Source organism: Idiotropiscis lumnitzeri, chromosome 3 (assembly GCF_059441095.1).
Source record: "Idiotropiscis lumnitzeri isolate Australia: NSW breed Sydney's pygmy pipehorse chromosome 3, RoL_Ilum_1.0, whole genome shotgun sequence".
NCBI classification, from domain to species: Eukaryota; Metazoa; Chordata; class Actinopteri; order Syngnathiformes; family Syngnathidae; genus Idiotropiscis; species Idiotropiscis lumnitzeri.
The window spans coordinates 13,645,267-13,670,861 of record NC_142393.1 but is presented as its reverse complement, the minus strand read 5'-3'; the positions used below and the strand labels follow the sequence as shown (position 1 = coordinate 13,670,861).

The 25,595-nt window shown below is 40.7% G+C and overlaps 3 protein-coding genes and 1 long non-coding RNA gene across 6 annotated transcripts; 2 read left to right on the top strand and 2 right to left on the bottom strand.

Moving 5' to 3' along the window:
* The first annotated feature begins 747 nt into the window (after window positions 1-747).
* Window positions 748-5,011, top strand: LOC148340029 (succinate dehydrogenase [ubiquinone] iron-sulfur subunit, mitochondrial-like). Of its 2 annotated transcripts, XM_088291864.1 has the most exons (8): window positions 748-904; window positions 1,981-2,114; window positions 2,532-2,617; window positions 2,718-2,854; window positions 3,130-3,246; window positions 3,687-3,788; window positions 4,098-4,220; window positions 4,299-5,011. In XM_088291864.1, the coding sequence occupies exons 1-8, from the start codon at window positions 839-841 to the stop codon at window positions 4,377-4,379; spliced, it is 846 nt and encodes a 281-aa protein (XP_088147990.1). In that variant the 5' UTR covers window positions 748-838; the 3' UTR covers window positions 4,380-5,011. The 2 variants fall into 2 exon arrangements, with proteins under 2 accessions (XP_088147990.1, XP_088147991.1); XM_088291865.1 differs by lacking the exon at window positions 3,687-3,788.
* A 3,912-nt stretch (window positions 5,012-8,923) lies between these two features.
* On the top strand, window positions 8,924-18,383 carry atp13a2 (ATPase cation transporting 13A2). Its single transcript, XM_088290086.1, has 26 exons — window positions 8,924-9,058; window positions 9,157-9,223; window positions 9,315-9,394; window positions 9,568-9,645; window positions 9,722-9,791; window positions 9,899-10,033; window positions 10,109-10,175; window positions 10,264-10,395; window positions 11,086-11,247; window positions 11,813-11,923; window positions 12,170-12,216; window positions 12,299-12,487; window positions 12,653-12,859; window positions 13,005-13,115; window positions 13,311-13,467; window positions 13,823-13,934; window positions 14,036-14,160; window positions 14,274-14,434; window positions 14,592-14,684; window positions 14,777-14,856; window positions 15,464-15,616; window positions 16,421-16,517; window positions 16,596-16,819; window positions 16,940-17,091; window positions 17,189-17,361; window positions 18,133-18,383. Exons 1-26 carry the CDS (start codon window positions 9,045-9,047, stop codon window positions 18,304-18,306), a joined length of 3,171 nt encoding a protein of 1,056 aa, XP_088146212.1. The 5' UTR covers window positions 8,924-9,044; the 3' UTR covers window positions 18,307-18,383.
* Window positions 14,012-16,181, bottom strand: LOC148340028 (uncharacterized). The gene is made up of 2 exons (XR_015842502.1): window positions 15,443-16,181; window positions 14,012-14,398 (listed from the first exon to the last, which is right to left on the bottom strand). It is a non-coding gene; the product is annotated as an uncharacterized LOC148340028 (long non-coding RNA).
* Window positions 18,384-19,111: 728 nt separating the features above from the next.
* LOC148340026 (SUZ RNA-binding domain-containing-like) lies at window positions 19,112-23,285 on the bottom strand. 2 transcript variants are annotated; one of them, XM_088290087.1, is made up of 4 exons: window positions 23,051-23,285; window positions 21,900-21,949; window positions 20,189-20,464; window positions 19,112-19,920 (listed from the first exon to the last, which is right to left on the bottom strand). In XM_088290087.1, the coding sequence occupies exons 1-4, from the start codon at window positions 23,096-23,098 to the stop codon at window positions 19,809-19,811; spliced, it is 486 nt and encodes a 161-aa protein (XP_088146213.1). In that variant the 5' UTR covers window positions 23,099-23,285; the 3' UTR covers window positions 19,112-19,808. The 2 variants fall into 2 exon arrangements, with proteins under 2 accessions (XP_088146213.1, XP_088146214.1); XM_088290088.1 differs by lacking the exon at window positions 23,051-23,285 and adding an exon at window positions 22,864-23,015.
* Between the last annotated feature and the right edge of the window lie 2,310 nt (window positions 23,286-25,595).

The window sequence follows — 25,595 nt, the reverse complement described above, 5'->3', positions numbered from 1 at the left end:
TACAGGGAGAAGTTTTCTCATATCCATATTTTAATTCAACAAAACAACAATGTCCACCACTAAATGTTATGGGATTTTTTTTTTCTTCACAATTTCAATCCAATTATTTTCATATCGAGCCATCGTGAATAGCTGATGTGCACTGCGCCCACGAACAACAGACAGGAGCTAGTTCACAAAAGCACAGTCAGCATTGTCAATTTAGTAATTTGTTCGCTATTATAAGCAAGTGTTTCAACCGCTGCGTGAAAGGTCCGTCAATATTCAAAATTTCTGACACCCATTTGCACGTACGCAAAGTGTGCGAGACAACTAGAAATTCTGATCGCGTACACGGGTTTCATCAGTGTTGGTGTGCTTAAAATGATAATATAACAAATTTTAAATGATTGTGTTGACACCACAGTTTCAGCTTGCAGACCCCTTTTCAGAACCACTAAAGTCACGTGACCGTATACTGTACGCGTACGGTGTACACGTAACTGACCCTCGTCCACAGCAACGTGTTGTAATATATATGCTACCTTCAATTACTATCGGACATAATGCCATTACTAACATATGAAGCTTTAGTTAACCGACTTGAAAAAACACTTAAATTAATACATTTAATAAGAATGTGTAGTGTTTATCCAATCTTAATTACCGTACCCCAAAAGTAATATTTGGAAATAACTGGGTGTGATCACCTCCAGCGGTGACGCGTTCGACATTCCATTGCGTCATTTAAATGCACCGTAACTGGGGCGGGGTTTAACATTGCAACTCAACGCGCGTCTGCTCAGTTGAATCCGACTACAGGCTACCTGCTTCATAATATCACTCATTTAGAGCAAAAATGTCGGTACGTTGTGTCGCCTTAACCCGGAATGCTTTGGCCATCAGGAACTCTAGCATTTTGGTGGTAAGTCGCCTTATAGATCCTGTATCGACGTGTCTTTACTGGAAATATGAACGTGTAATGTTATATAATGGAAATTTACATGCAATATCTCTGCTTATCATGCAATTCAATGCTATGCTTTATCATCATAATGAGTTTTGTGTTAAAATGTATTTGAACAACACAGGAAATAACAGTACAGCACCGTACAATAATCTCTGCGCTTGGCCATCAAGTGGTAGCTAATGCTTATAGTGGGGTCTGATTTTTTTTTTTTTTAATGAAATGTTTCTGTGTAATTAATTCTTATCCAATAAATTTGCAAATTAAAAAAAAGTTGCTGCTCTTCTTAAATTCATTACGTCTTTGTCACAAAGACAGTTGGGTAACAGACAGCAAAGTTGTGTAACACGAGCACGCAGTTCACCCTGGCGACCACTAAGGGGAGACTGTGTTACACAAAAAGAGTCGCTCAACGGTCACTATATTAGGTACTATACCTGAACATTGGATGCCTTCCTTTTCCAACAAAAAAAATCAGAGTACGTTAATAAAAATAAAAATAATTGTCTACACTGCCCTCCATAATTTTATCATGCTTTCTTAAGCTGTTTGTTGGCTTTTAAAAATTATTTTTATTAAATATAAAACTGAACCAATTTTTTAAAAAGACAAAACTCCATCTTTTAATTCAAGTGCGTTTATTCAGTGGGAAACGAAATGCCACGTTAAGAAATAATGAAATCATGTGTGCCAAAATAATTAGCACCACTGATGTTAATAATTTGTACACCTCAATTTTGCCAATACAACACTCCTACAAAATCTCATCCTATAATGTTTCACGAGATGGGAGAATAGAGAAAGAGGGCTCTTCAGCCATCTTTCTTTGCACAATATCTGTAAATTATCCAGTGACCAGTGTCTGAGTGGGTTGAGGTTGGCTCCTTCTTCTAACACATCTTTACCATGGGTGCCGATAATTATGGAAGGCGTTTTATTTCAGTGGACAGAAAAACAACTTGTAAATTCAACATCTCCTGCACTGACAGTTTAACCTTATTGATGGGGCCTGTTCTTTGTTGTCTATGATGCAGACGGTGCGATTTGCCCAGACCTTGGCTTCCCCTGCTCCTGAACCCAGGATAAAGAAGTTCCAGATTTACCGCTGGGATCCGGACACTGCTGGGGACAAGCCCCGTATGCAGACATATGACATAGACCTTAACACGTAAGACACGTGACACATGGTACTTCAGAAAACAAAAATAACGTGGTGCCACCAGAGAGCAGGAATGACCTTTACATTCTGATTCGCCATCTTGCCACCATGTGGCTACATAATGCATTTGAGTTGGCACACTATGATTTTATAAGTTTTTATACACAAAAGAAATGCTCGCATTAATGTCATTAATTTAAGATAGGCCTTGCGATTGGCTGGTGTGCTTCGACCAATCAAAATACATTACACCTGGCAGCGTTTTTTTTTCAACATATCCACAACCCATTGGAAAGTATGCATGCAAATAAATGCTTTCTTTCAAATGAACCCCGTATTTGCTGCAATTGTGGATGCACAGGACAATTAAAAAGGGTGAGAGGTTACTGAATGAGAGTGTTTTGAATAGTTTCTCTGAATATACAGCTGCGGTCCGATGGTTCTGGATGCTCTCATCAAGATCAAGAATGAGATGGACCCGACGCTTACATTCAGACGTTCCTGTCGTGAAGGTGAGGGACTACCTCTTGTTGTTTTTGTCACTACAAATTACTGCCTTCAAATGATTGAGACAAAAGTATTTTGCTCCAATGACTGCAATAATCGTTCCAGGTATTTGTGGCTCATGTGCCATGAACATCAATGGAGGCAATACACTTGCATGCCTCAACAAAATTGACAGCAACACAAACAAAGCCACCAAAATTTACCCGCTCCCTCACATGTATGTGGTCAAAGATCTCGTGCCAGTAAGTACTGCAAGTTTTTTGGCTCCCGCAACTCTGTACAGGATAAGCAGTTTTGATGATGTTATTGACGTATACCGGTACTATTACTTGAGATTTCATGTCAGCAAAAAAAAAAAACGGCATTTAGTAAATTTTTGTAAACAACTCATTAAACTAAAACATCCTACTATCAGAAAATCCAGAAAACATCTTTTGGGATACTGTTTGGGATTTTAGAATAATATACAGTGTACTTAGTAAATTCCTTTTTTTGTTTGTTTTTTAAATTCTTCCAGGACATGAGCAACTTCTACGCTCAGTACAAATCCATTGAGCCCTACCTAAAAAAGAAGGATGAATCTCAGGAAGGGAAGGACCAATATTACCAGTCAGTAGGAGACAGGCAAAAACTGGTAATTATGTCAACTTTTTTCCAGCAACTTGTCAACACACACATCATTGACAAAGATGTGAACACGAGATTTGAATTCAGTCCTCACGCACTACACTGCAGGTTGCAGGTTGTCTCCAGGTTGTCTTAAATATTAAACGCAGAGAACGATCATATTGTATGTATATTATTGTACATGTGACAAATGGTTTACTGCATATACTGTGGTGTTTACATTTGTACCACTTCCTCTTCTTCTTTGTATCTCATGCTCACGCAGCGTTTGTGAGTAAATCGAGTGATATGAAATGCCATAAACCATGTAACTTATTTTGTCTGAAACACACGGTGGTCCAAAAGTCTCCGTCCTGGACTGGTGAACGCAGGGACAATGAACAAATATGCAAATTAAGCGCACCATCAAAGTGCACATTTAAATATGATGATGTGTTCAACCAACAGGATGGCTTGTACGAGTGCATCCTGTGCGCATGCTGCAGCACGAGTTGTCCCAGCTACTGGTGGAATGGGGACAAATACTTAGGACCTGCTGTTCTCATGCAGGTATTGTAAATCCAATTCCATTTTTCTTTTTTTCTTTTTTTTTATGTAATACTGTTCCTAGGTGTTTTAATATCATGTCTGTAACAGTGTGTCACTGACATTAGCATCATTTTAGAGACTGCCCCATATTATGGAAGTTTTATTAGCAGTAGTAGTCGTAGAACAATTGCTTTACAAGTGATGTCTGTAAGGTCAATGGGAAATGAAACCACAATGAGACAGAAAGGACAGACCAACTACCCGTGTGGCGAGGAGTTATTCTTAATACACGTGAAATAGTAAAAGGTGAACTTTGTGTCTGTCACACAGGCATACCGGTGGATGATCGACTCTCGCGATGACTTTACTGAGGAGCGACTGTCTAAACTTCAGGACCCCTTCTCTCTCTACCGCTGCCACACGATCATGAATTGCACCAAGACCTGTCCCAAGGTTCTTTAAGAAACATGAACATTGTCTTTCTCCCAGACTTAAAGAGTTCAGCTTTCACACGGGTTCTGCTCTTCACAGGGACTCAACCCAGGAAAGGCCATTGCTGAGATCAAGAAAATGATGGCAACTTACCAAGAAAAGAAAGCTGCTGCATCATGAACAGATGCGAGTGAAGACAGCTCAGCACCCATCGATACTTCACTACCACAATTTGAGTGGAGTGGAAGAGAAAATCCGGTTGGAATGTTGAAAATGTTTTGTGTTGGAAATGATGTGGGCACTTTAGTTGGTGACCATGCTACAAAATGGTCGACATCTTTATTTTTACATTGTGCTACCTGTTGCAAAGTAAAACCCTTTTTTTTTTAAATTTGGAACCTGGAGATGTTTGAGGCAATTACAGTTAACAGCTCTAAGATGTAAAAGAATCAATTTCGTTTTGCAAGAAGATGTCTTGAATTAGCTGAGGTCAAAGTAGAAGTTCGCACATCTTGCTGGTCACCTCTCTATTTTGAAATATCTGTGATTATTTTTTTTTTTGATTGGACTAAAAATGTAATTTCCAGTCGTAGAAACCATCTGTGCATTTGTATTTATGTCTGATTGTAAATGGAAGAATATTGCGGCTGTAAAAACAAATGAAACCAAAACCAAAACCAAATTCGATTCGAATGTATTCTCACTGTAAATAATGAAACTTGGACTCATGAAAATGTGTAGAACTCATAATGAAATATCATTTAAATTGTACTATTTAATTGAATGAATGAATAAATAAATTAATGAATGAATTGAACATTTTTTTAAAATACCCGTGCGTGAAAGCAACACAACGCTTCATCAACTTTCCGTTTGAGTACCGCATGAAAATCGACTTGGACCTCGTCGCTTACCGTAGACGCATGTTTGTTGATGACGTTTCATATCTGGTTTGTTTTGGGCGGGCACATGGCTTAAATAAAAGTGAAACTAGTCATTCGACTACCGGAGACTCGTCAGGAACATACGTAAGTATACTTTAGTCATTAATCCACCCAATTTGAAACGGTTTAGAGACTAAGTCATACGGCAACATTAGCACAGCCCAAAAGACGCGGAGGCTACTGCTAGCACCTCAGTAGCAAGTGCTCTACCTCTATTTGTTAAATAAACACGAGGCGCTACCTGAACTGGGTTGAACGTAGTGTATGAGGACTATCGAGGATTTGTGTATTCTACAAAGTGTTCATAATTCTTTAGGACTGTATTGATAGATTGAGCAGTCATTTTCTGACAGCCTGGATATTTGCATTTCATAACAACAAACGCAAAAAACTAATGACAATTTAGGGCATGATTAGGTAATCTATTGCTCGTAGGCCACAGTGGGTATGTTAATGCGCCCAATATGCAATTCTAAAAAAACAAAACAAACAAACAACAACTAAAAAAAACAACCCAGAGGGACTGTTGTGGAAAAAAACATTTGAAAAACAACCCTTGCATCAAATGCCACTAAAAGTTGATCTTGGAATATTTTTTTAAAAACTAAAATGGCCTTTCATAAGAAAATGTTACAGCTAGTGAAAGTTAGGGGTGTGCAGCTCTCAAATAAAAGACAATTCCATACATATCTCGATAAATGGGGAGCGGTACGATTCAAGGACGGTACATTTTAAATTAGAATAATTCAATGTGGTTAGATCCAGTCGTATAATGCAATGAATTTCTTATTGATTGTAGAAAACCATTACACGATATGCATAAACTTGTCATTATTTAAAATGTGGAATCCCCTTAAAGTAAATGTACCAAAGACTAAGCAGTAAAACTACAGAAAAAAGTAAATTGAGTAACCATTTTTTAATTTACGCATAGTTGGGTAAAATTCATTTTGATGAACTAAATCATTGTATGAGATATGATAAGGTATTGTTCATTGCAGGACTAATAAATCAATATTGCTAAAGGCTATGTGAAGTGATACGTCGTGAATGTTCAAGAACTTAGTATGTTGTGGAGTAGCTAAATTAGTTTTGAGTTGTTAGTGGAAGGTGGAGAAAGTCTCTACTGCATGTGTATGTTTTGGTCTGATGAGTGGCTATCAAAATGCTCAAGCTGAGAAATGACTAAGGTTTCATTATGTCTTTACAATTGGTTTTTTTACAGGTTGTATAGACAACATATGCATTCCCAGTGCATTTGTTTCCAACTCAAATAATCTGTAAGCCTTTTTAGGGATAATGTAAAATGAGTTTGAAGTGATATTTAAAGGCAAAGTCAAGTAAAAAAATGTCTTTACAACCTTTTGCGGCTCTTCTGGTATCTACTGCATTTGTGTTTTAATTTGTATTCTAATTTCCTGATAATTTATATTACACCATATGGAAAGTGCTTTGTTACAGCTCTGGCTGTTGTGAAATGCACCATATAAATAAAGTTGTAATGTATTGTATAGGCATTACTTTAATATTAAAGGTTGTACCTCTTAAATTAAATGAACATAAACCAATTCAGATGCACCAATAATTGCAACAGCTGGTGTCATTCCTTCATGAACTTTGTGGGGTTGCAGACTAGTGCTATTCTGGACAAAGCAACCGTGTGATCGGATTGCGTCAAGCTTGGCCGTCTTTCACATGATTTCAGGCCAGTCATGTGTTCCGATTGATTGCTGTAACAAACATTTTGTTATCATGATAAGAGTGTTTTGTTTGTATTTATTTTTTTGTCATTGCTCCGAGTCAAGACCGCTCACGTGCTGATATGCAGTGTCTAAGGACTCCACCGGGGAGATTGCAAGGGTTAGAGCTTCGGAAGGCTTTTGTTCAAACAGGAAGTGGAAGTGTTAATTTGATACGCTTGACAAAAAGCAGCATACTGAACTGAAACTAACTATACTGCTTAAAGGGGACACATAATGGAAAGCGGACTTTTTAATTACGTGCATACAAACATGCAGTTTACCCAACCATCAAGTGTGACATTGAACAACTTAGTATATGTATTGTTCTTTGCCTATTAATGAAAACAAATATCCCGTCTGGTTGCGGAGGTGTGGACATATTCTCTAGGAGGAATCTCTGAGTATGAAAAAAAGAGCTGCTCGATTTTTTTTTTTTTTCCTCATGGCTTTAAAAAGGGTTATTAGAGGGGATTGGAAAGTCGAAATGGATGTTTTCTGGGTTAAGTATTCTTTGGACTTTATACAACAGTTCCTTTGACGTGCTTGTTATGAGGCGGACCATCTTCAATTAATTGTCTTTCTTCTGTAGTTGCTTGTTTCATTCTCCTAGTAGACTATTGTTGAGACATTTGCATTGTACCTTTTGTCTCTCCGCCTTTCATCAACAGTCAAGTGGGAGAGGCTCCGATTCACCTACAAGCCTAGTGAGCGCAAGCGCTCGACAAATTGGATGAGTAGATGACTTAGACTCTTTTGTATGACCTCAGGGGTGTTTACATTTTGATGCTCAACTCAATATTTGTTCATGAGTTATACTCACACATTTTTAATTAACTGATGTCAATGCAGTAGCATTGCTTATTTTTAAAAGGTGTGGGTTTGAGTAACCAATTATCACTTGAAACCCATGACGGGCATCTTCAAAGCATCCCCAAAGATAGTAATTTCAGTCACTGATGTGGTCATCAAAATAGATCCACGTCTGTACTCACTTCCCTCACTTGACCTAGTTTTCATTGGCCTAATCTGCCATGTTTTAAAATCAGTAACTTAATTGTCTTTGTCGCAATGCAATGTCTTGTTTATATTGACTTTTGTGTTTAGTGACTCAGTTCATGCAAATGTGACTGACTGAGCGAGAGTCCTGTTTTTGTGACATTGATATGTGACCCGCTTCTTAGGAAGTAAGCTGCTGGGTGGATTTCCCACTCCCACCGTTGGCCTGCATGACTCGCCCTTTTTGTGCCTGACAAACGCATGGTAAGAACCACTCGTTCTGTCAGGAGAGGCAAATGACTTGCTGACATGCTCCAAACAACAAAACAAATAGGCAAAGTTTACATTATATTTCAAAGGAAACTATGGGAGACCAAAACACAACAAGAATCGTAAAAATGTACTTGTACAATAAGTATTGCATTGTTCAGTGGTTTGTTGTTGTTGTTGTTGTTTTTTTCCCCCACCGCTCCTCAGGATGCCCAGGGGTACAAGTGGGTCCGATGGCGAGTGTGGCTGTGTCACCTGGTGGCTGCGCTTTCCCTGGGTGTTCTCCTGATTGTGTTTCACTGGCGCCCCCGACTTGCTCTTCTGGCGCGCTGTCGTCCCTGTCCTCTGGGCATCGCAGATTTTGTGCTAATTCGTGTGAGAACAATGATTTAATCTCTTTACTTTGGATTTTCTATGATGACCTACAGCACAGTACACACACACACACACACACACACACACGCTCTCTCTCTTTCTCACTTTCTCTTGCTCTGTAAACTTTTAAATGTGTAAATCATTACAAAAAATATTTGTAACTAAAAGTACTAACACAATATATACAGCAAGTGTAAAAGAAAGTGTTTAAAATTTATACATTTTGTTGGCTAGACAAATAATGCTTGTGTAACATTTTTTTTTTTTTCATTTTGAATTTTATGTTGCCATGTTGGATGATGATTTCCTTGGCTGAAATATATCTCGTCATGTGGGAAAAAAAAAGGCAGAGGCTTTTTCAGCTGTAGCTTCACTCTACGCCTTTTCGATTGGCTTGTTTTCATGGACAACTTTGTATTGACTGTTCTGTATTTTTTCTTTTCAAATTTTTGTGTTGCCCTTTTGCCTTCAAGGATCATTGTGGCCAGTCCCAAGTGGTGGAGGTGCTCACAGAGGAGATGGAGGAGGGCAGGTGAGCTTTGAGAGCTTTGCCTTGATGTCCTCACAACACTTTGTGCATGTCTGAAAAGACACGTAATCATTCTTGTGCTGTTTTTCTCGCTGTAATAGTTTGGAATTATTGGGAGATAGAGAGTCTACAGAATGGAATGACACAGTTCAGCTCTACCAGGAGAAGGTAAAGAAGTTCTTTTTTTTTCCCTTTTGTTTTTTTTTTTTAATTTTGAATTGGTCGAGTGCTATCCAACCTTGCAAATGTTCTTTTACAGAAAACACTTCTGCGCTACTACCTGTTTGAGGGCCTTCGCTACATATGGTTGGACAGGAAGGCAGCTTTCTGTCTCGTGAGGTAATGTTCATGTCATTTTACCGAATGCAGAGTGAGCAGATATTTTTATATATATTTTTGGTGAAATGCAGCTTCTGGGCAGTTTTACATCACCCAAATGTTTGGTTTAACACTACATATTGAGATGAAGTCCGGCAGTAGCATCACAATCATGTTTTTGTTTTCGATTCTAGTGTCCTCAATGAGGACTGGACTTGCAAGGATCTTCACGGCTTCAAAAATGGTTTGAGTCACCTTGAGCAGAACCTGAGGTGAGCATGGCAACATCATTGAGAGTTTTGACCTGTTTGTTTTACTGCTTCACGTTTTGTGTTTCCCTTCTTAAAGGAGACACGTGTATGGGCCCAACGTGATTGATGTGCCTGTGAAGTCTTACTTCAAACTATTAATTCAGGAGGTGAGATGGCTATTTTTGTATTTTCTTTTGTATATATTTGATACCCCTGCTATGTATTTGTTTATGTCGTCACAATATGCTGATCCAAATTTTGTCTTCTCCCTTAGGTCCTCAACCCCTTCTACGTGTTCCAGTTATTTAGCATGATCCTGTGGACGGTGGATGAATATTACTACTACTCCACGAGTATATTTTTAATCTCTCTTGTCTCCATCTGTATCTCACTTTATGAGATCCGCAAGGTGACACTTTGGTCTTGATTTTTTGCGTGAATGAAAATAATGTATAACGACAATAGCACATTATCGTCTCCACAGCAAAGAGTCATTCTTCATAACATGGCCCGCTTAGTCACTAATGTCACAGTGAAAAGAAAGTCTGGAGGTATTTGATTTTCTTACATATTGTCCCAATTTGATGTCATGCGTACCATCGATTTATTTTATTTATTTATTAATTTTTTTTTATTCAGCGCAGGAAAATGTAAGTTTGGCGGAGCTGGTGCCTGGTGACTGCATATATTTACCTAAGGATGGCCTGCTGCTGCCTTGTGATGCTGCCCTGCTGGCGGGGGAGTGTCTGATGAATGAGGGCATGTTGACAGGTGAGCACAACCAGACAGCTTCAAATGTAGGCAAGCAAATCATTTATGCCTCCTAGTGTTGATGACGTAACAATACCACACGTCCATGAAACTGTTTTCCCCCCTCATGGTATACAACTTGTATATACTTTAGGTACACTTATGCCACAAGCTATGGTAATGAGATTCAACCCAAGAACTGATGGGTGCACAGACCTCTTCCACTTGTGGAAATTGGTAGCGTCTACTACAGGGTTCTCAATTAACATTTTAAGAGGTCTAGTTCAATAAATATCTTCAAGCTGACGTCCAGATTGTAATAATATATATTGGATGCATTGTAATTCATCCCTGACATTTTGCCTTTACCAATTTCTGGTTTTAATGAGATAAAATTGTCTAATATTCAGGCAAGATGACAGTTTCTTACATTCACGCAAACAAAATGTATTGATTCATATTTTGCTGAAATGATGGGACTCACCTCATTTTCAAATGAATTTGATAAATTGCATTTTTGACAATCAGCATATGTACAAGATGGATACGTGAAATAAAATGAGAGAACAGATCTCAAAAATATGTTTTTAAAATCAGCGGATCTTTTTTTTTTTTTTTTTTTAGACGTCAATAGATGCATGTCTGTCTATTGATGTGTCGTATTTGTCTGTATGAAAATGCGAGACATTTTTTACTTTTACCTGTGTCCAGGTGAGAGTGTCCCAGTGCTGAAAACACCCCTGTTGGATTCAGAGAGAAAATATATATCAGACGCTGAGCGTAAACACACACTGTTCTGTGGAACACAACTCATCCGGGCCAAAGGAGGGGGGCCCGGTGATCTTGGTGCTGTCGCTGTGGTCACAGGCACTGGTAAGTAAAAATGGAGTAACCCTAAACTTAGAGGCCTAGATAGACCAACGTTGGGAAGTGTCGGGGCGTTGGATTGATGTAGCAAACAACCGTAGTGACATTGGATCCCGAAGCGTCCGGTGGGCATTTCAGCATGTTCAATTGGCGTCATAAGTTGTGACATTTGGTCACTCTGGGCTAAGTTGGGCCACCCCGTTTTTACGAAGATACTTTTGTGAATAAATAATTGAGCAGGTGACTGAATGTTTATGGGAAAACTTGATTTTGTGGAGCCACGTTTTTACTCATGAAAATAAATTTACTTCATCATAAGGTTCATGACGATTGTGAAAATACCAAAGTTTGTTTGTTTTATACAAAAGTAAGGATATCTTTGAGATGCAAAATTGCGTGCTAAAACTAGCTTATAAATTCTCCATATTAACTGCAGTACATAAAGTCAGTATCGTACCCATGGGGTATGTTGAGCCAGTGCCTCAACTTTCCTCATTTAATTTGTGTTTGGCGGTATAGCAACTAGGGGTGTGCAATACCAGTTCACTTAATAGTTGTGTGTCATCCGCAGGGTTTTTTACTGCCAAAGGTAACTTGGTCAGCTCCATTTTGTACCCTCAGCCCACCACCTTTCGCTTCTACCAAGATGCTGCTAAGTTCCTGGTCATCTTGGGGGTTTTTGGTAAGAACTTAAAACAGCAACTTTGGGCTGCTTCTATTGTTTATTGGATTTTTTTCCCCACAATTTATTAAAAAAAAATTTTTCCCATTTGTGTCCTTGGTACTTCATTATTTGAACATAGAGATAAGGGCCTTCCCCAAGCGGTTATTACTCTTTTACCAACACTGGTTGATTAGTTCTATCTATATTGTGTATTATTTCAGAAGTAAATTAAGATTTTAATCCCTATTTTCCATTCTTGTACAGCTTTTATTGGGACCATTTACAGCTTTGTTATCCTCTCACATTATGATGTAAGTGTGCACGCAAACAGTCATGAAAATAAATCTAGAAACCTCTTGACATTCCAACCAATTTTATCTCTTATGCGTCTAGATGAGCTGGTTTGAGGTGGTGATTCGGGTTTTGGATATTGTCACCATTGTGGTGCCTCCAGCCCTACCTGCTGCCATCACCGTTGGCACCATCTATGCCCAGCACAGACTGAAGAAGCAAGGCATCTTCTGCATTAGTCCGCCACGCATTAATGTCTGCGGCAAGGTGTCGCTCTTTTGTTTTGACAAGGTGAAGACCATCTATGTGATGTGCATGTGTGCATGTATGATGCCGGCCAGCGTGCTGCTTTCACACCATAGTTCCTCAGTTCGTGGCTGTACCCCCCAAAGAAATCACAATGTATTAACCACTTAAATGAATAAAGTTGGCGCACTCTCACTTTTTATTCTTTAGACAGGAACTCTGACTGAAGAGGGGCTGGATGTGTGGGGAGTAGTGAAGGGGGGATCTGCTGGTTTCTCAGACGTGGTCCCTGACCCTCAACTTCTCCCGCCAGGGCCAATGCTCACGTGCCTGGCCTGCTGTCACACTCTGGCCCTAATGCATGAGCAGCCCACTGGAGACCCCCTGGAGATAAAAATGTTGAAATCCACTGGTTGGGTATGAGCCAAAAAGGCTTATTTCATCTAACTAATTTGGACTTCATGCATATAATTGCTATGGGACAAATGTTAGATGTCCAAAGAGGAATTTCGTCTGCTTAATTTTATTCACATTTGAACCACAATTCTGTGTCCTTTTCCAGTTGCTTCAGGAACCAGGTGAAGACAGTGGTGTGCTGGATGCGGAGTTTGGAGGGCAAAGAGTCTTAGCGGTAATGAGACATCCTCCGAGGCTGCTTCCTTTTTATGCGACTGTAAGTGTCTCTGCCGGCACCCACAATGTGCAATCAACCAATAACCTGTGTATTATTCCAGTACAACATTCCCTTCATAATCAATAAATCAATCAATCTTTTTGAGCTGTCACAAAAATAGTTGAATTCATCGGAAGAAGCAATGACGTGATATATGTTTCAGAACTTTAACCTGCGGCTTCATGTTTTTTTCAGTCCACAAGTGAGCCTGTGGCAATCGTTCAGCGGTTTCCCTTCTCGTCGGCCCTGCAGAGGATGAGTGTGGTGACGGTGGCCTGCGGGGGTCGCTCTGCTATAGCTTTCATGAAAGGATCTCCAGAGATGGTGGCAAGCCTCTGCCGACAAGAAACCGGTCAGACATTGGTGACATATGTGATTTTTGATATAGCATAAAGTAATTAAGCCCTCCATTTTCCATCTGTACCCGCAAACCAGTAAGCAGTGACACAAAAACGAGGTAGACAATTTGCAGTTTTTACAGGCAGTGTAAAAGGGGCTTTGAAATCTGACCATTACACATGTTGGAGGGAAAATGGAGAAAACAAACGCAGCGTATTGTCCAAATAAGAGATGTTCTGTTCTACTTGCCTTCATAAAATGCATTTTAAAGTGCTGTTGTCTTTCATTTTTTTTCTGGATTTGGAACACTGTCCAATTTCCACACTGGGTGATATACGAGTCCAGAATAAGATGCATTCTGATTTCAGTGCCACCGCAGTTCTCAAAGAAACTATGCAGCTTTTCCAGTGAAGGTCTCCGAGTTCTTGCTCTTGGTTATAAACCAATGGACACAAGCGCTGATCTAAGCACCATTGAACGGTGAGTTTCCTGCCTAGGTCAGTCACATAATTCTGTTGTGTATATAAATATTGAAATGAATATGATCGTGCAAACTGTCTGTTGTACATGTTTATCTACAGTGGGGAGGTAGAGAAAGACATGCATTTCTTGGGCCTGCTGATGATGAAGAATCAGGTGAAGCCAGAGAGTGCCGAGGTCATCTGCACACTGAGGCAGGCGAAGCTCCGAACTGTCATGGTCACAGGTGAGAGACGCTCGTTAGCAATGCGGTCCTCCTCCATTATCTTATCGACTAATCCAAATTGGCCATACGTTATCCATTAAACATTCCCAAATGTTAAATCGTTCCTCTCACAGGTGACAACATTCAAACCGCAGTCAATGTTGCTCAAAGCTGCGGAATGGTGAGGGCTGATGAGGGGCTCATCTTTGTTGAGGCCACCGCTCGCACGGATCAAACCGCACCCACCCTCAGGTTCACCCTAGAAGATGGAGACAGCACATTAGTCACAGCCCAGGTATGTCTCACTCAAAGCTCACTTTAGAATATTACCGCCTCTAACTCAGCTATTTTAGCTCAGTTCTCTTGGGGGCCAGATTATTCATAATCAAGCCTTCATACTTAATACATACTAAATGGTAGTTCCATGCAGATAATGTTTCCTCTCTTCTAAGGGTCTCTACCAGGCCGATTTTCGCCATCACTTGGCTATTAGTGGCAGTTCATTTACTGCCCTCTGCGACCACTTCCCTGAGCATCTGCCAAAGGTAATGAAAACGTGTTTCTAGTACTTTTCTCAGGTAAAAGTAAGTTTTGCCCTTTTACTGTAGTTTAATTTTGTCTTAATTTCATTGGGCAGGTTTTGATGCGAGCAACAGTCTTTGCACGTATGGCTCCTGACCAGAAAACGCAACTGGTGAAAGAGTTTCAGAAATTGAAGTGAGTGCATGCACAAGAAGGAACTAAAGAAATGTAAATGGGTATGATCAAACGTGTAAATCAAGTAGAAAGTGTTGTCTTTTTTTTAAGTTCCTGTGTGACTTCTACTTTGGCATCTCATTTTCTTTTGCTGAACTGACTGCTTTGGCCCGACATGCTTATTCACCGCGTTCCAAATGATTTTTCTAAATAGTCAATGCAAATAATAATAAATATTTGCAGTATTAGGAGGTTGTCTTTAAGAAAGTCAGAGCCATTTCAATCAAAAATATCTTAACAGGACTTGTTACATTTTCACACGCATATATATCAGCAAAGTAGTATTTTCAGTTCTTTACAACCTGTAAAATGTCTTGAAAGCCCATTGTGGGTAATAATTTACATCAGTACATTCAAGTGTTTTTATTAGAAAAATTTTTTTTTTTTTTTTGCCCAGAAACGTTTTAATTTTACTGAAATGGTTGATGACTGGAAAATTATGCTGCATGTTATTAGCATCGACAAGTTAGGAAAATCTGAGAAAAATATTCAGCTCGCAGCTCACTGGAATATACCCCCCAAAGAATGTTCTTCTCAAATGTCTTACCACGCTATTCCTTTGCGACAGCTACCGGGTGGGCATGTGTGGAGATGGCGCCAACGACTGCGGTGCACTGAGAGCCGCTGACGCCGGAATCTCTTTGTCTGAAGCAGAGGCCTCCATCGCTTCGCCTTTCACCTCCAAGACCGAAAACATCAGCTGTGTGCCACTGCTCATTAGGTGAGCACTGAGCAATCATGGAGATGCAAAACAGGTGTGGCAGTGATTAGCGCATCTGGAGGTCAATGTTCCAATCTGTTGGGACGTCTCTGTGTGTGCTTGCGTGGGTTTTCTCCAGATTCTCCACCTACGTCTCGTGTTCGACATATTGATGAATCTATTCTATGTACCAAAAAAAAAAAAACTTATCACTCTACACTGAACTTTTTCACAGTGGGTTTGCAAAAACTCCACACCCATGCACCACATGTTTTAGAAAGTTCTGTGTAGGTATTGTAGCCTAACTTGCGGCAAGCTTCAACTTTATTAATAACAACTGCTGACTCATGTAATGCTTTTAGCCCGCCAACAAATGTGAGGTGTTGTATCATGTTGAGAACACCAAAACGAAATTGGAAGTTTGTCAATGTGTTTTGAATGGTCATTTGTCTGGATGTGCCTTGCTTTTGTCTGCTGACCACTCCAGGGTTTATCTCACCTCTTGCCCAAAGTCACCTCAGATAGACTCCAGCTCACCTGTGACCCGAAAGAAAATGGATGGGTGGAAAGATAGGTTTGCCATATTGCAAGCCCCTGAATTTGCCCAAAATGGCTATTTTAAACCAAAACAGATGACTTTTTGTTCAGCTTTAGGCGGGAATTCTTGAAACTCTTTCATGTCCTCTTGTTAGCACATCCACCCAATTTCATCTCATTTAGTGAAACTTACATTGGAGGCAAATGCACTAAAAGTTTCCAACAAAATCCATCTTTTCTTTTTCTTCCGTATGTGCATGACGTCTGGCTTATTCTTGTTTTCTGCAGAGAAGGTCGATGTTCTCTGGTCACCGCGTTCAGCCTCTTCAGATACATGGCCGTGTACAGCATGATTCAGTTCTGCTCTGTTCTCATCTTATACACAGTGAGTCCACCAGCTAACACAAATACCAGAGAGGATAGTCAGTCCTGTGTCATTTTGACGCGCTGAAAACTTGTCCAGGTGAGCACCAATCTGGCTGACCTGCAGTTCCTGTTCATTGATGTGGTGCTGGTGACCCTGCTGGCTATCATGATGGGCAAAGGTGGCCCAAGTGACAAACTGAGCCCCTACCGGCCACCAGCTAATCTGCTGGCCCTCCCCGTTTTAGGCAGCCTCATCATCCACATATCGGTGATAATCTTGGGTCAGTTTGCTGCGCTCTTCATCACCACCTCACAGGACTGGTCAGTGTAAAGTCAACGTGTGTGTTGTGCGTAATGGTTAGATTAATCAACAGTCTTATAATTTTCTTCACAATCAATGATGATCATGCCTGTCCCTGATAATGATTGCTTCTCCATCAGGTATATTCCCCTCAATTCCACGGTGTTTGGGACTGCCAATTTACCCAACATGGAGAACACCAGTGTGTTCTGCTTGTCTGGTTTCCAATATATCTTCATGGCTGTGGTGGTTACTAAGGGTCACCCTCACAAGAATGTCCTCTACCACAACGGTAAGAAATATTGACTCCTTGGACATGATTGCTTGTTTTAAAATCCAGTATTCCCTCATAGAGTTCTTAAAAGATTTTGTCCCCGTTTTCCTTGCAGTGATTTTCCTGTGTTTACTCGTTGTCCTGTTTGCCGTGATGACTTGTCTGGTGTTGTATCCGGGACCTTTCTTCATAAAGATAATGCAGCTCTATGATTTCACCGACTTGAATTTCAAGATGCTGCTTGCCGCTCTGGCTGCTCTCAATTTCCTTATTTGTTTTGTGGTGGAGGTGAGTGTCACCAGGAACATGGGAGCATCGCTATTCTTCAATATTTTTTCAGATTAATTAAGAGACCCTGTCTACAGACTGTGTAGTAAGGAATGATATATATTTTTTTTTACTCCATGACTCCCACTATAGTTCTGCAGTGTAAGTAAGATTTCATCTGCTGTGTTACAACAAACAGACAGTGCGTTTATGTAGAATCTCAGTCATTCAGTACATGTTTATCTGAAAAAGATGAATCTAGGAAGCTTGATTTTTTTTTTTATATAACTCCGTTGTGCCATCCCTGAGCTTTACTTGATCTTTAAAAAAAATCTACCATTTATTCACTTTGGCTTTTTAACAGCCATTCAGCAGAACAAAAACAGACATGTAACTAAGACTCTCTACAAACAACGCCTTCTAAACTTAACACCTCCATGACGTCTTTTAGTTGAGATGTGTCACTTCAACATTCTTCCTTGATACAATTACTATTTTCCTATTGGCCTAGACTATAGCGTCATCTTCTGGCATTTTACAGCAATATAGAAAGAGCAGAAAAATGTGAATGGCTGAGTTTTGCGGCAGGTTTTTACAGATCTGTTACACAGGGGAACAAAGTAAACTAATTTGTGAGTAGCAAACTAACAAAATATGCAGGACCTCACTGTAATCTAGTGGCTGCTCATTAACCTACAATCAAGTGTCTCTTTGGCTCCTTTTATTGCAGTTTTACTCATATTTGGACGTGGCTGACTAAAGATCGTTTTTTTGTTGTTGTTGTTTTTACAGATGCTGATTGATGTTGGTATCCTGAATTTACTTTGCTGCATGTGCCCAAAGCGTTCATCCAAGAAAAAGTTCAAATACCTCAACTCACTCCTTCGCGACCCCTGCGTCCAATCATGGCCGCCCCTGAACCAAACATTGTACTCCTCAGAGTACACAGCCATCGGCATAAGTTAGCACCTCACTCCCTGACATACAAACACTGCAAACATCCAGTATAGAATACTAAAGTAATTAAAAGTTTGATAACATCACTGGTGCCTGCATTTATTTTTTTTGAGGCCATTAATGAAGCATGTTTTTTTTTTTTTTTGGAAATCATTTTATTAAATCTGTTTATTTACAGGCTGTTTGAATTGGCAGAGTTGCCTGCTGCACTTTCGCTAGGCGTTCCATAGGCCTTTTTCACTCACATTCGCCACTTGCTTGCACCCCCAGGAAGTAAAGAAGCGATACAGGCGGAATTGGACCTTTCCGTCGATGGCTTGTACCACAAAATATGGCTTTCTCAAAGTCTATGTGAACAAAAACTGAAACGTGGATGGGGGTGAAGAACATGAAACCTCAACATCATGAAACATCATTCCTCGGCTAACTGGTTACTTGCTTTCTGCTCTCTGGATAATGTTTGAATAATACATCCTCTTCATTCATATCAGTGTCAGAATTCCAGCAGTGACCTTTTGCACAGGTAGTCACGTAAACATTTCAAACACACAACATCCACCATGTTGGCAAAAGTTCATGCTAAAAAAAGAAGGAAATACAATCCTTTTTAATGGATTCATTCTGGAACCATTTGAAAGCGTTGACTGCGTGTTGCACTGGAGAAGGCATGGCCAAGCTTGCTAAAAGCAAAGGAAACTCATGCTTTATGAACCAAATGAGTTGAGTAACCTGATATCCATCTTTGTTCTTGGGTTAAAATACTGCTGACGTTTTGTATATTTAAAAGGCAGAAAAGCTACTTAAAAAGTGAATGTCAAGTCCACTTACTTTACTCGAGGCGCTTGCTTTTAAACACAAAGACGTGATAGCCTGAGGAGAAAGGCCAGCAAAAAAAATTAAAACAAAACTGAAACAAATATGGTTTAAAAAAAATGGCAACATAAGGGGTGCGTTGATAAAGCTACATTGCAACACCACGAAATGATCAATATTGCATCCCAAAAACATTGGCTATATTTCACATGCTTTATGTATCCCGAGGTCTGTGCTGGCAAGTCCTCTAATTAACAAATTCATATAAAACCGGCCAAGCAGAGAAACCTTTGTAATAATACAAAAATTGAGTGGGGGGGGGGAAAGCAAAAGTTTAAAAGTTGGTGAGCCAACGTGAAAGATTTAAAAAGCACAACTATAAAGTGACGTCTTGACTATTATTGCTGGGGGATGGCCCTCACCTCACTGCACCTCTTTGCTAGTCTTTGCTTGGAGAGGAGTGAGGTGCTCCTTATAAAGGGATCGTCACAGTGAGTCCAGGCGTTCATAGTCACAGTGTCAAGATGGAAGGAGGGAGGGCTTGGCGGGGATCCTCCGCCGGGAGAGGAGAAGACATCCTACCGCAGTTGGAAGAAAGTTTGGAGCGAAGTAGTGTTGTCTGTCTGCTCCCCCACGCCAAAAAATAAACAAAACAAAACAACAACTTCACTCTCCTTCCAGTGGCCCCTAGGTCCAATTTATCTGTGCTGTCGGAACCCTTGGGTGCCGTCTGGGCTGTTTGGCTGTCGGACCGCGTGACTGTTGGATCTGGTGTCCTCTGAAGGCAACGTAGAGTTGATGCGACCGGCCCTGGAGGGAACACGCACATCAGCAGGTAAATGTTTCCATGAACAGTTCAGCACATTGTGGGAGGATAAATAGTAAATGGCACTAGAAGATCAGAAAGTGGTAGACAACCGTTTCGACGGCAAATCTCAAATTTGGACTTCATTTTCTCGCAGGGACAGCAGATTGCAGTTGTTGGATAACAACTTCAAACTAATATATTTTTGTTGTTGTCTCCATAAATCTTTGTAGTACAGTAAGACATCAAGAGATTGGGATCTACTGGACTTACCGGTCTGCGCTGTTCTTATCCTGGGACGTCTCCTCCGGACAGGCACTCCCCAAAATTCTCTTGCGGGCCTCGGCGTACTCCGCCTCGCGCTGTGCCAGGGACTTGACCTGCGGCGTGGGCCTGTTCTGGTTCAGGGGCGACCCCAGCGACCCGTTGTTTGCGGGCCGCTTCAGGATGCGAATCTGCGGCGGTGGCGCTGCTGGTAGAGAGTCGTCCTGGATCACCATTGCAGTCTTCAGTGGTGAGTGCGAAGAACAGTGATGGTTGCTTGAGTCTCTGGAATCGGCAAAAAAAATGATAAGACGTTTGAGCTTGATAAGGCATGTTAAGAAAAGATCATTCATGAGCTCCATAAGGGAAATGATAAATTGTGTTAGAGCAACAGAAACTGTTGTCCACAACACCTTTTTTAAAAGATGGAGTGGCCTTCAGATGAATAAAATATGCGCTGCCACAATTTTCAGTACTTACACAAATGATAATAATAATAATAATAATAATAATAATAATAATAATAATTGGCCCTTTATTAGTCCCACAATGGGGAAATTCGAGATTCGAACCCAGGCCTCCTGGGGAGACTGGGTCCTGAACGCGGCGCCTTAGACCACTCGGCCATCCTGGCAGCCATAACCAGTACACGCTGAAAATTACTTCAATTTTTCAGTGTGAAAAGAGATGGACCTAGGCTATAAACATATACAATTCAGATTTCACGATTGTCACAGTGGACAATCAAGAACTAAAATATTCAACAAAAGCATAATTACACTGCAAGTCCAACTGAAAATTCCGCTGACAAAATGTGTACAATGGGGGTAAAAAAAAAAACGGGTCGCTGTGAGGCCAAGTTGGGATCTAGTATTGTCAAAAACTCTCAGAATGAGATTGGTCCGTAACTAAAATTGCTCAGGTTCCCCAATTAGGAGCTACAATAAAAGCAGGCTCATTATTGACTTAATTATACTATTGGTAAGGATTTTTGCAACATGGCTGTAAGGAGGAGCTACGTTTACAACAGCACTCAGTGTGGTCAAATGTTTATTTTCCCGTGACTTGTTTTTTTAGAGGAACTTTAATTCCTAACAAGAAACAGACCACATGAGTGGAATGATTTTCTACTAAACAATAAGGATCTAAGGCACACAGTGTCAACCACATACATTTACAAAAACATTGTGCCCATGTATACATCACAAAAGCCATAATTTATCGACATCGTGGAAACTTTTAACCCAAGGTATGTGCATCCAAGTCGGCCAGAGTTTCACCTGGTAATTGTCAGACGGTGACTCCACCAAAAAATGTCAGGCTCCTCAGAAAATGTATTAGTCTCAGTTCTTCTTTTAAGTTAATATTAATCAGAATACCGTACGAACATCCACACTCTAAAATCATACCTAGGGACAATATAGATTGTTCACTCAACCGAACCTGAATGTCTTTAGAACGTTGAGGAAGCCGGGGTACCCTGAGAAAACCCAAATAGGCACGGGGAGAACGCGCAAACTCCAGGGAGCTGGAATCAAACCCACGACCTCTGCACTGTGAGGCGGACGTGCTAACCAGTCCCCCATCGTGCCACCCCATAAACAAAACTAGAGATTTATTTTAAGGGCACATTTCCCGGCTCAAGAAACACTTGAAAAAAAAACGGTGGGACATGACATTCATAACACTTCAACAAACAAATGCAGTTTAATCATCTTACTTCTCTCTCTGGCTGATTCTTAGTTTCTCCTCTAACCGTTTTTCCATTTCCTGTGGAAATGAAAAGCAAACATGAATTCATGTTAACAAACGAGTCCAATGGGGATTTTGATGGCAGTGAGGAAAAATAAAGTAAGTGTGTGAAGGGTATTGAGCAAGTCTTGGGGTAGGAGGAAAGCAGGGTTGAGTTACAAGCTATTTATACATTGGTTACACCAGGGCAGCTGTCAAGTCACGGTATTTTGAAAGAGCTCAGCTCGCTAACATTAACCGCAATATGGTCTCATTAGGTAGGGAGTTGTTGTATTTTTCGATGACAATTGGGATATGTGAGGAATAATGACGTGATGCACAGCACCGCTGACTAGCGACTTCCGGCTTGTAGCGCCTTCTCGCCGGGCCGCGTTGGTGACGTCATCGGCTGGCGCTAAGCTAACTTTGGCTGCAAACTCGATCGCCTGAGACTGTCGTAAAATTGCTTACTTGGCTACTTCCCAAACAACATGCCAGTGGAACACCGTGCCCGCTGTCAAACTTTTAAAATGAAGCTTTTTTTAACAGGAACTCCGACAAGGCAAGCAGCTAATGCCAACATATTGAATTAGCTGTCGTGAAAAGTTGGAACCGCGCTCAATTAATCGGAGCTGAACAACCGACCGTGTGCGGGGGAGCCGGTCGTCTTAATTTCAATTTCGAAGCCTTCGTTTTGTGCGTCTACATTAAAAAGTTAAGTAGAATTAGATGCAGTAGCTGTGAAATGAGCACCAAACGGTAAACCGGAAGACAGTTGAACCGTAACATCGACACGAGCCGGTTCCAAGCCAGCCATAGTAGCATTAGCTAATAAAAAACAGAAACTTTGCCACCGTAATAGAGCCACATAATACACAGGCCATTTTGGGAGAATATACTAACTAGTCCTAACAAAGTAACACACTCGCTTGGCTACGGCCGAGCTAACTCACCAGCCGCTTGGCATTAGCTCGCTAACTTTCCCGATGCTAACGCGTTAGCATGAGCCACATTGTTGGCCCGCGAGACGAGCGACACACAACAAGCGTTCCAAGAATGTCCCGCACCGACGCCAAAATGAAGTTGCCGGCACAGCGGTGGAGTACAAATCAATGACAGGGTTGGCTAGTGCTACTTTACCCCGTTATCAGCCGCTTCCTCCCAACTTTCCGCGACCTCCTCATCCATGTTTCATGTTGCTGGAGACACGCTGCTCGGTGGCTGCTGCACAGCCGGGTCCGCCTCTCTACCCACGGGCACGTCACCGTGACGGCTTCCCCCGTGGCGTGGTGAACCACCTCCCACTCCACTCCACCCCAATGCCGCTTGTGCCGTACGTACGGTGGTCCTCGGTTTACGACCGTGAAGAAGTTTGGAAGTGCAACTATTGGCGTATCTACACCCCCTGGGGGCACCAGGCAAGAAGAACCATGAATGTTACTTTTTGCGAAAGTGGATTTTATTTTCACCAGGATCTCTCATTTAACTCTAGGCTCACAAGATCAGGTTTTTATTCCTCCAAACCTTTCTCTGATGTGGCCTAAACCACCCCCCCCCCAAAAAAAAATAATCTAACCCTTTAAAACCAGTTAAATACACAAATTGTAATGTTATTACTTTTCACTGTAATTTTATAAATTGTTAAAAAAAATACACCTTTTTTTTTTATAACCTTGTGACTTTTTTCTCAAAAGTAAAAACAAATACATATAATCGTAAATGTAATAAATTACAGCTTTTTTTTCACAAAATGTTTCAAGAAAAATATATTTACCTACCACTTTTTTCCTCTATAAGTACTACTTTATTCTTGTAATGAACATTTATGTTAGCGCATAAACAGTACATTATTCGGTTACATTATAATTTTTTTTAAAGATAAAGATAAAGATGTCCTTTAATAATTTAACACTTTCCAAATATTATCTCGTTAAAATTACTGATCTGAGCTGCGTTTCCCAAACTTTACTGAACGGAGGCACCGATTTGATATTAGAAAATTCTAGTGGCATACCAAAGTCACAAAAAAGTGTAAATACCTCAAATTTTGTCTCACAAATTGACTTCGGATGAAATGTGAGCCTGTTCAAAGGGGAAGTCAGCCCCCCAAAATTATTTGCAATAATAAGCTCTATGCGCCTTGGCTAGTCTAAACACAGCATTCTGATTAATTTTACGTTTGTGAAATATGAATTAAGTACAAAATCCGCCCGTTTTTAGCCATCTCAGGGGGTGGCCATCTTGCTATTTGCTGTGGACTGAAAATGGCATCACCTTGCCGAAAGCCTCAGCTTGTGAATGTCACATGACTGAACCCAGGAAACATCTGAGCCATGGTGGTCGTTGCCACTTCATCATACAGTCGCTAGTTTCTCCCAAGTTAGTTGGTTTTGGTGAAGATGGTACTTTCCAAAGTGAAGAAGACAAAAAAAGGGACTGACTTGGACACCAAGCGTTAAAGAGCAAAGTGAATTGCCCCAAGGTGGTCTTCTCTCCGTGGTGGTCCACAGTCAGAGAGTAGACCCCAATGGGGGCGTTGGGAGAGGACACAATGGTGACGGACACTTTGTTGCCAGCTGTATCGTGAGTGGCCGAGGCGCTCCACTCTGTGTTCACTGTGGTGTCGCTGAGCGGGAAGGTAACCTTGGTGTCTGATTCTGTTTTGGGCAGCGGACCTGCAGGGTGAATATGTAAAAGCTAAATCAAGACGCATGCATGCACATGCACAAGATGTCCTTCAGTTGCTTTCTGACCAGTGTGAACAATGAACTTGAGGTTGGCGTCGTGTGCTTTGAGAGTTTTGCTGCCAGGTCTCAAATGGACAAAGATGGTGAAGGCTTGTCCCCGTCGGACGATCAGACGCTCGTCTGCAAACCGCTCCGTATGATGACTGCTTTTGTTGCCTCCGATGTTCAGGTCACAGCGCTCGATTGCCCAAACTGCCGCAAACATGACTCAATCATGTACATATTTACAGTTACATTCATTTTATTTTTCAGTTTACTTTTGAAATCAAATCCACACACACCTCACAGGCAAACACCCTTTTCATACTTTAAATATCATATTTTCGTCTTGGTACCGACTGTATTTTTGTTGACATTTGATATTTTGTGTTGCTTTCTCTCTAGTCTGCCCTTGTACCGTTCGGTTGGGCCGATAGGTAACGCTTCTTCAAACGAGAAGCAAAGTGTTCTTGTTTCAAGCTATTTGTCACAGGAATGTTCACTCAAAGTAGCCAGCATTGCAATTATTCACCCAACATAAGTCAGTAAGCTAAATGTTAACTTAGAATGGGGATACGCCATAGATGGGCTAACAGAAATGAGCATAATTCAAGTAACTTTATTTGAAAATAAACATGTCGGGTACAAATTGAACATCCAACTATATTTACAGATATATGTTCATATTTGCTCCATGGAAACAAAACTGCTGCAGTTTAGTTTAAACTGCTTGACATCCTCTATCAATTTTATCTGCGTCACGCTTCTGTCAACATCAGACTAACAACAGAGTGTTGCCCATCTTATCCAACGCATATTAAAAGTTGTTGGAATTTGTCACCGAACAAATGCTCATTACTAGGGCATAAAACCTTAATTAACACAACATACTCAATGCGTGTTAGTTTTTATCTTCAAAGAAGGAAAATGTTCAAATAAAGTCTCAACTACTAATCAAA

Coding starts and splice junctions, on each gene's coding strand:
- LOC148340029 (XM_088291864.1), top strand. CDS start 839: ATGTCGGTACGTTGTGTCGCCTTAACCCGGAATGCTTTGGCCATCAGG. Junction 2,855..3,129: donor TGGTCAAAGATCTCGTGCCA/GTAAGTACTGCA, acceptor AAATTCTTCCAG/GACATGAGCAACTTCTACGC. Junction 4,221..4,298: donor GCACCAAGACCTGTCCCAAG/GTTCTTTAAGAA, acceptor TGCTCTTCACAG/GGACTCAACCCAGGAAAGGC.
- atp13a2 (XM_088290086.1), top strand. Junction 14,435..14,591: donor GCACATTAGTCACAGCCCAG/GTATGTCTCACT, acceptor CTCTCTTCTAAG/GGTCTCTACCAGGCCGATTT. Junction 17,362..18,132: donor TTATTTGTTTTGTGGTGGAG/GTGAGTGTCACC, acceptor TTGTTTTTACAG/ATGCTGATTGATGTTGGTAT.
- LOC148340026 (XM_088290087.1), bottom strand. CDS start 23,098: ATGGATGAGGAGGTCGCGGAAAGTTGGGAGGAAGCGGCTGATAACGGG. Junction 21,950..23,050: donor AGGAAGCGGCTGATAACGGG/GTAAAGTAGCAC, acceptor TCATTTCCACAG/GAAATGGAAAAACGGTTAGA. Junction 20,465..21,899: donor AGAATCAGCCAGAGAGAGAA/GTAAGATGATTA, acceptor TGCCGATTCCAG/AGACTCAAGCAACCATCACT.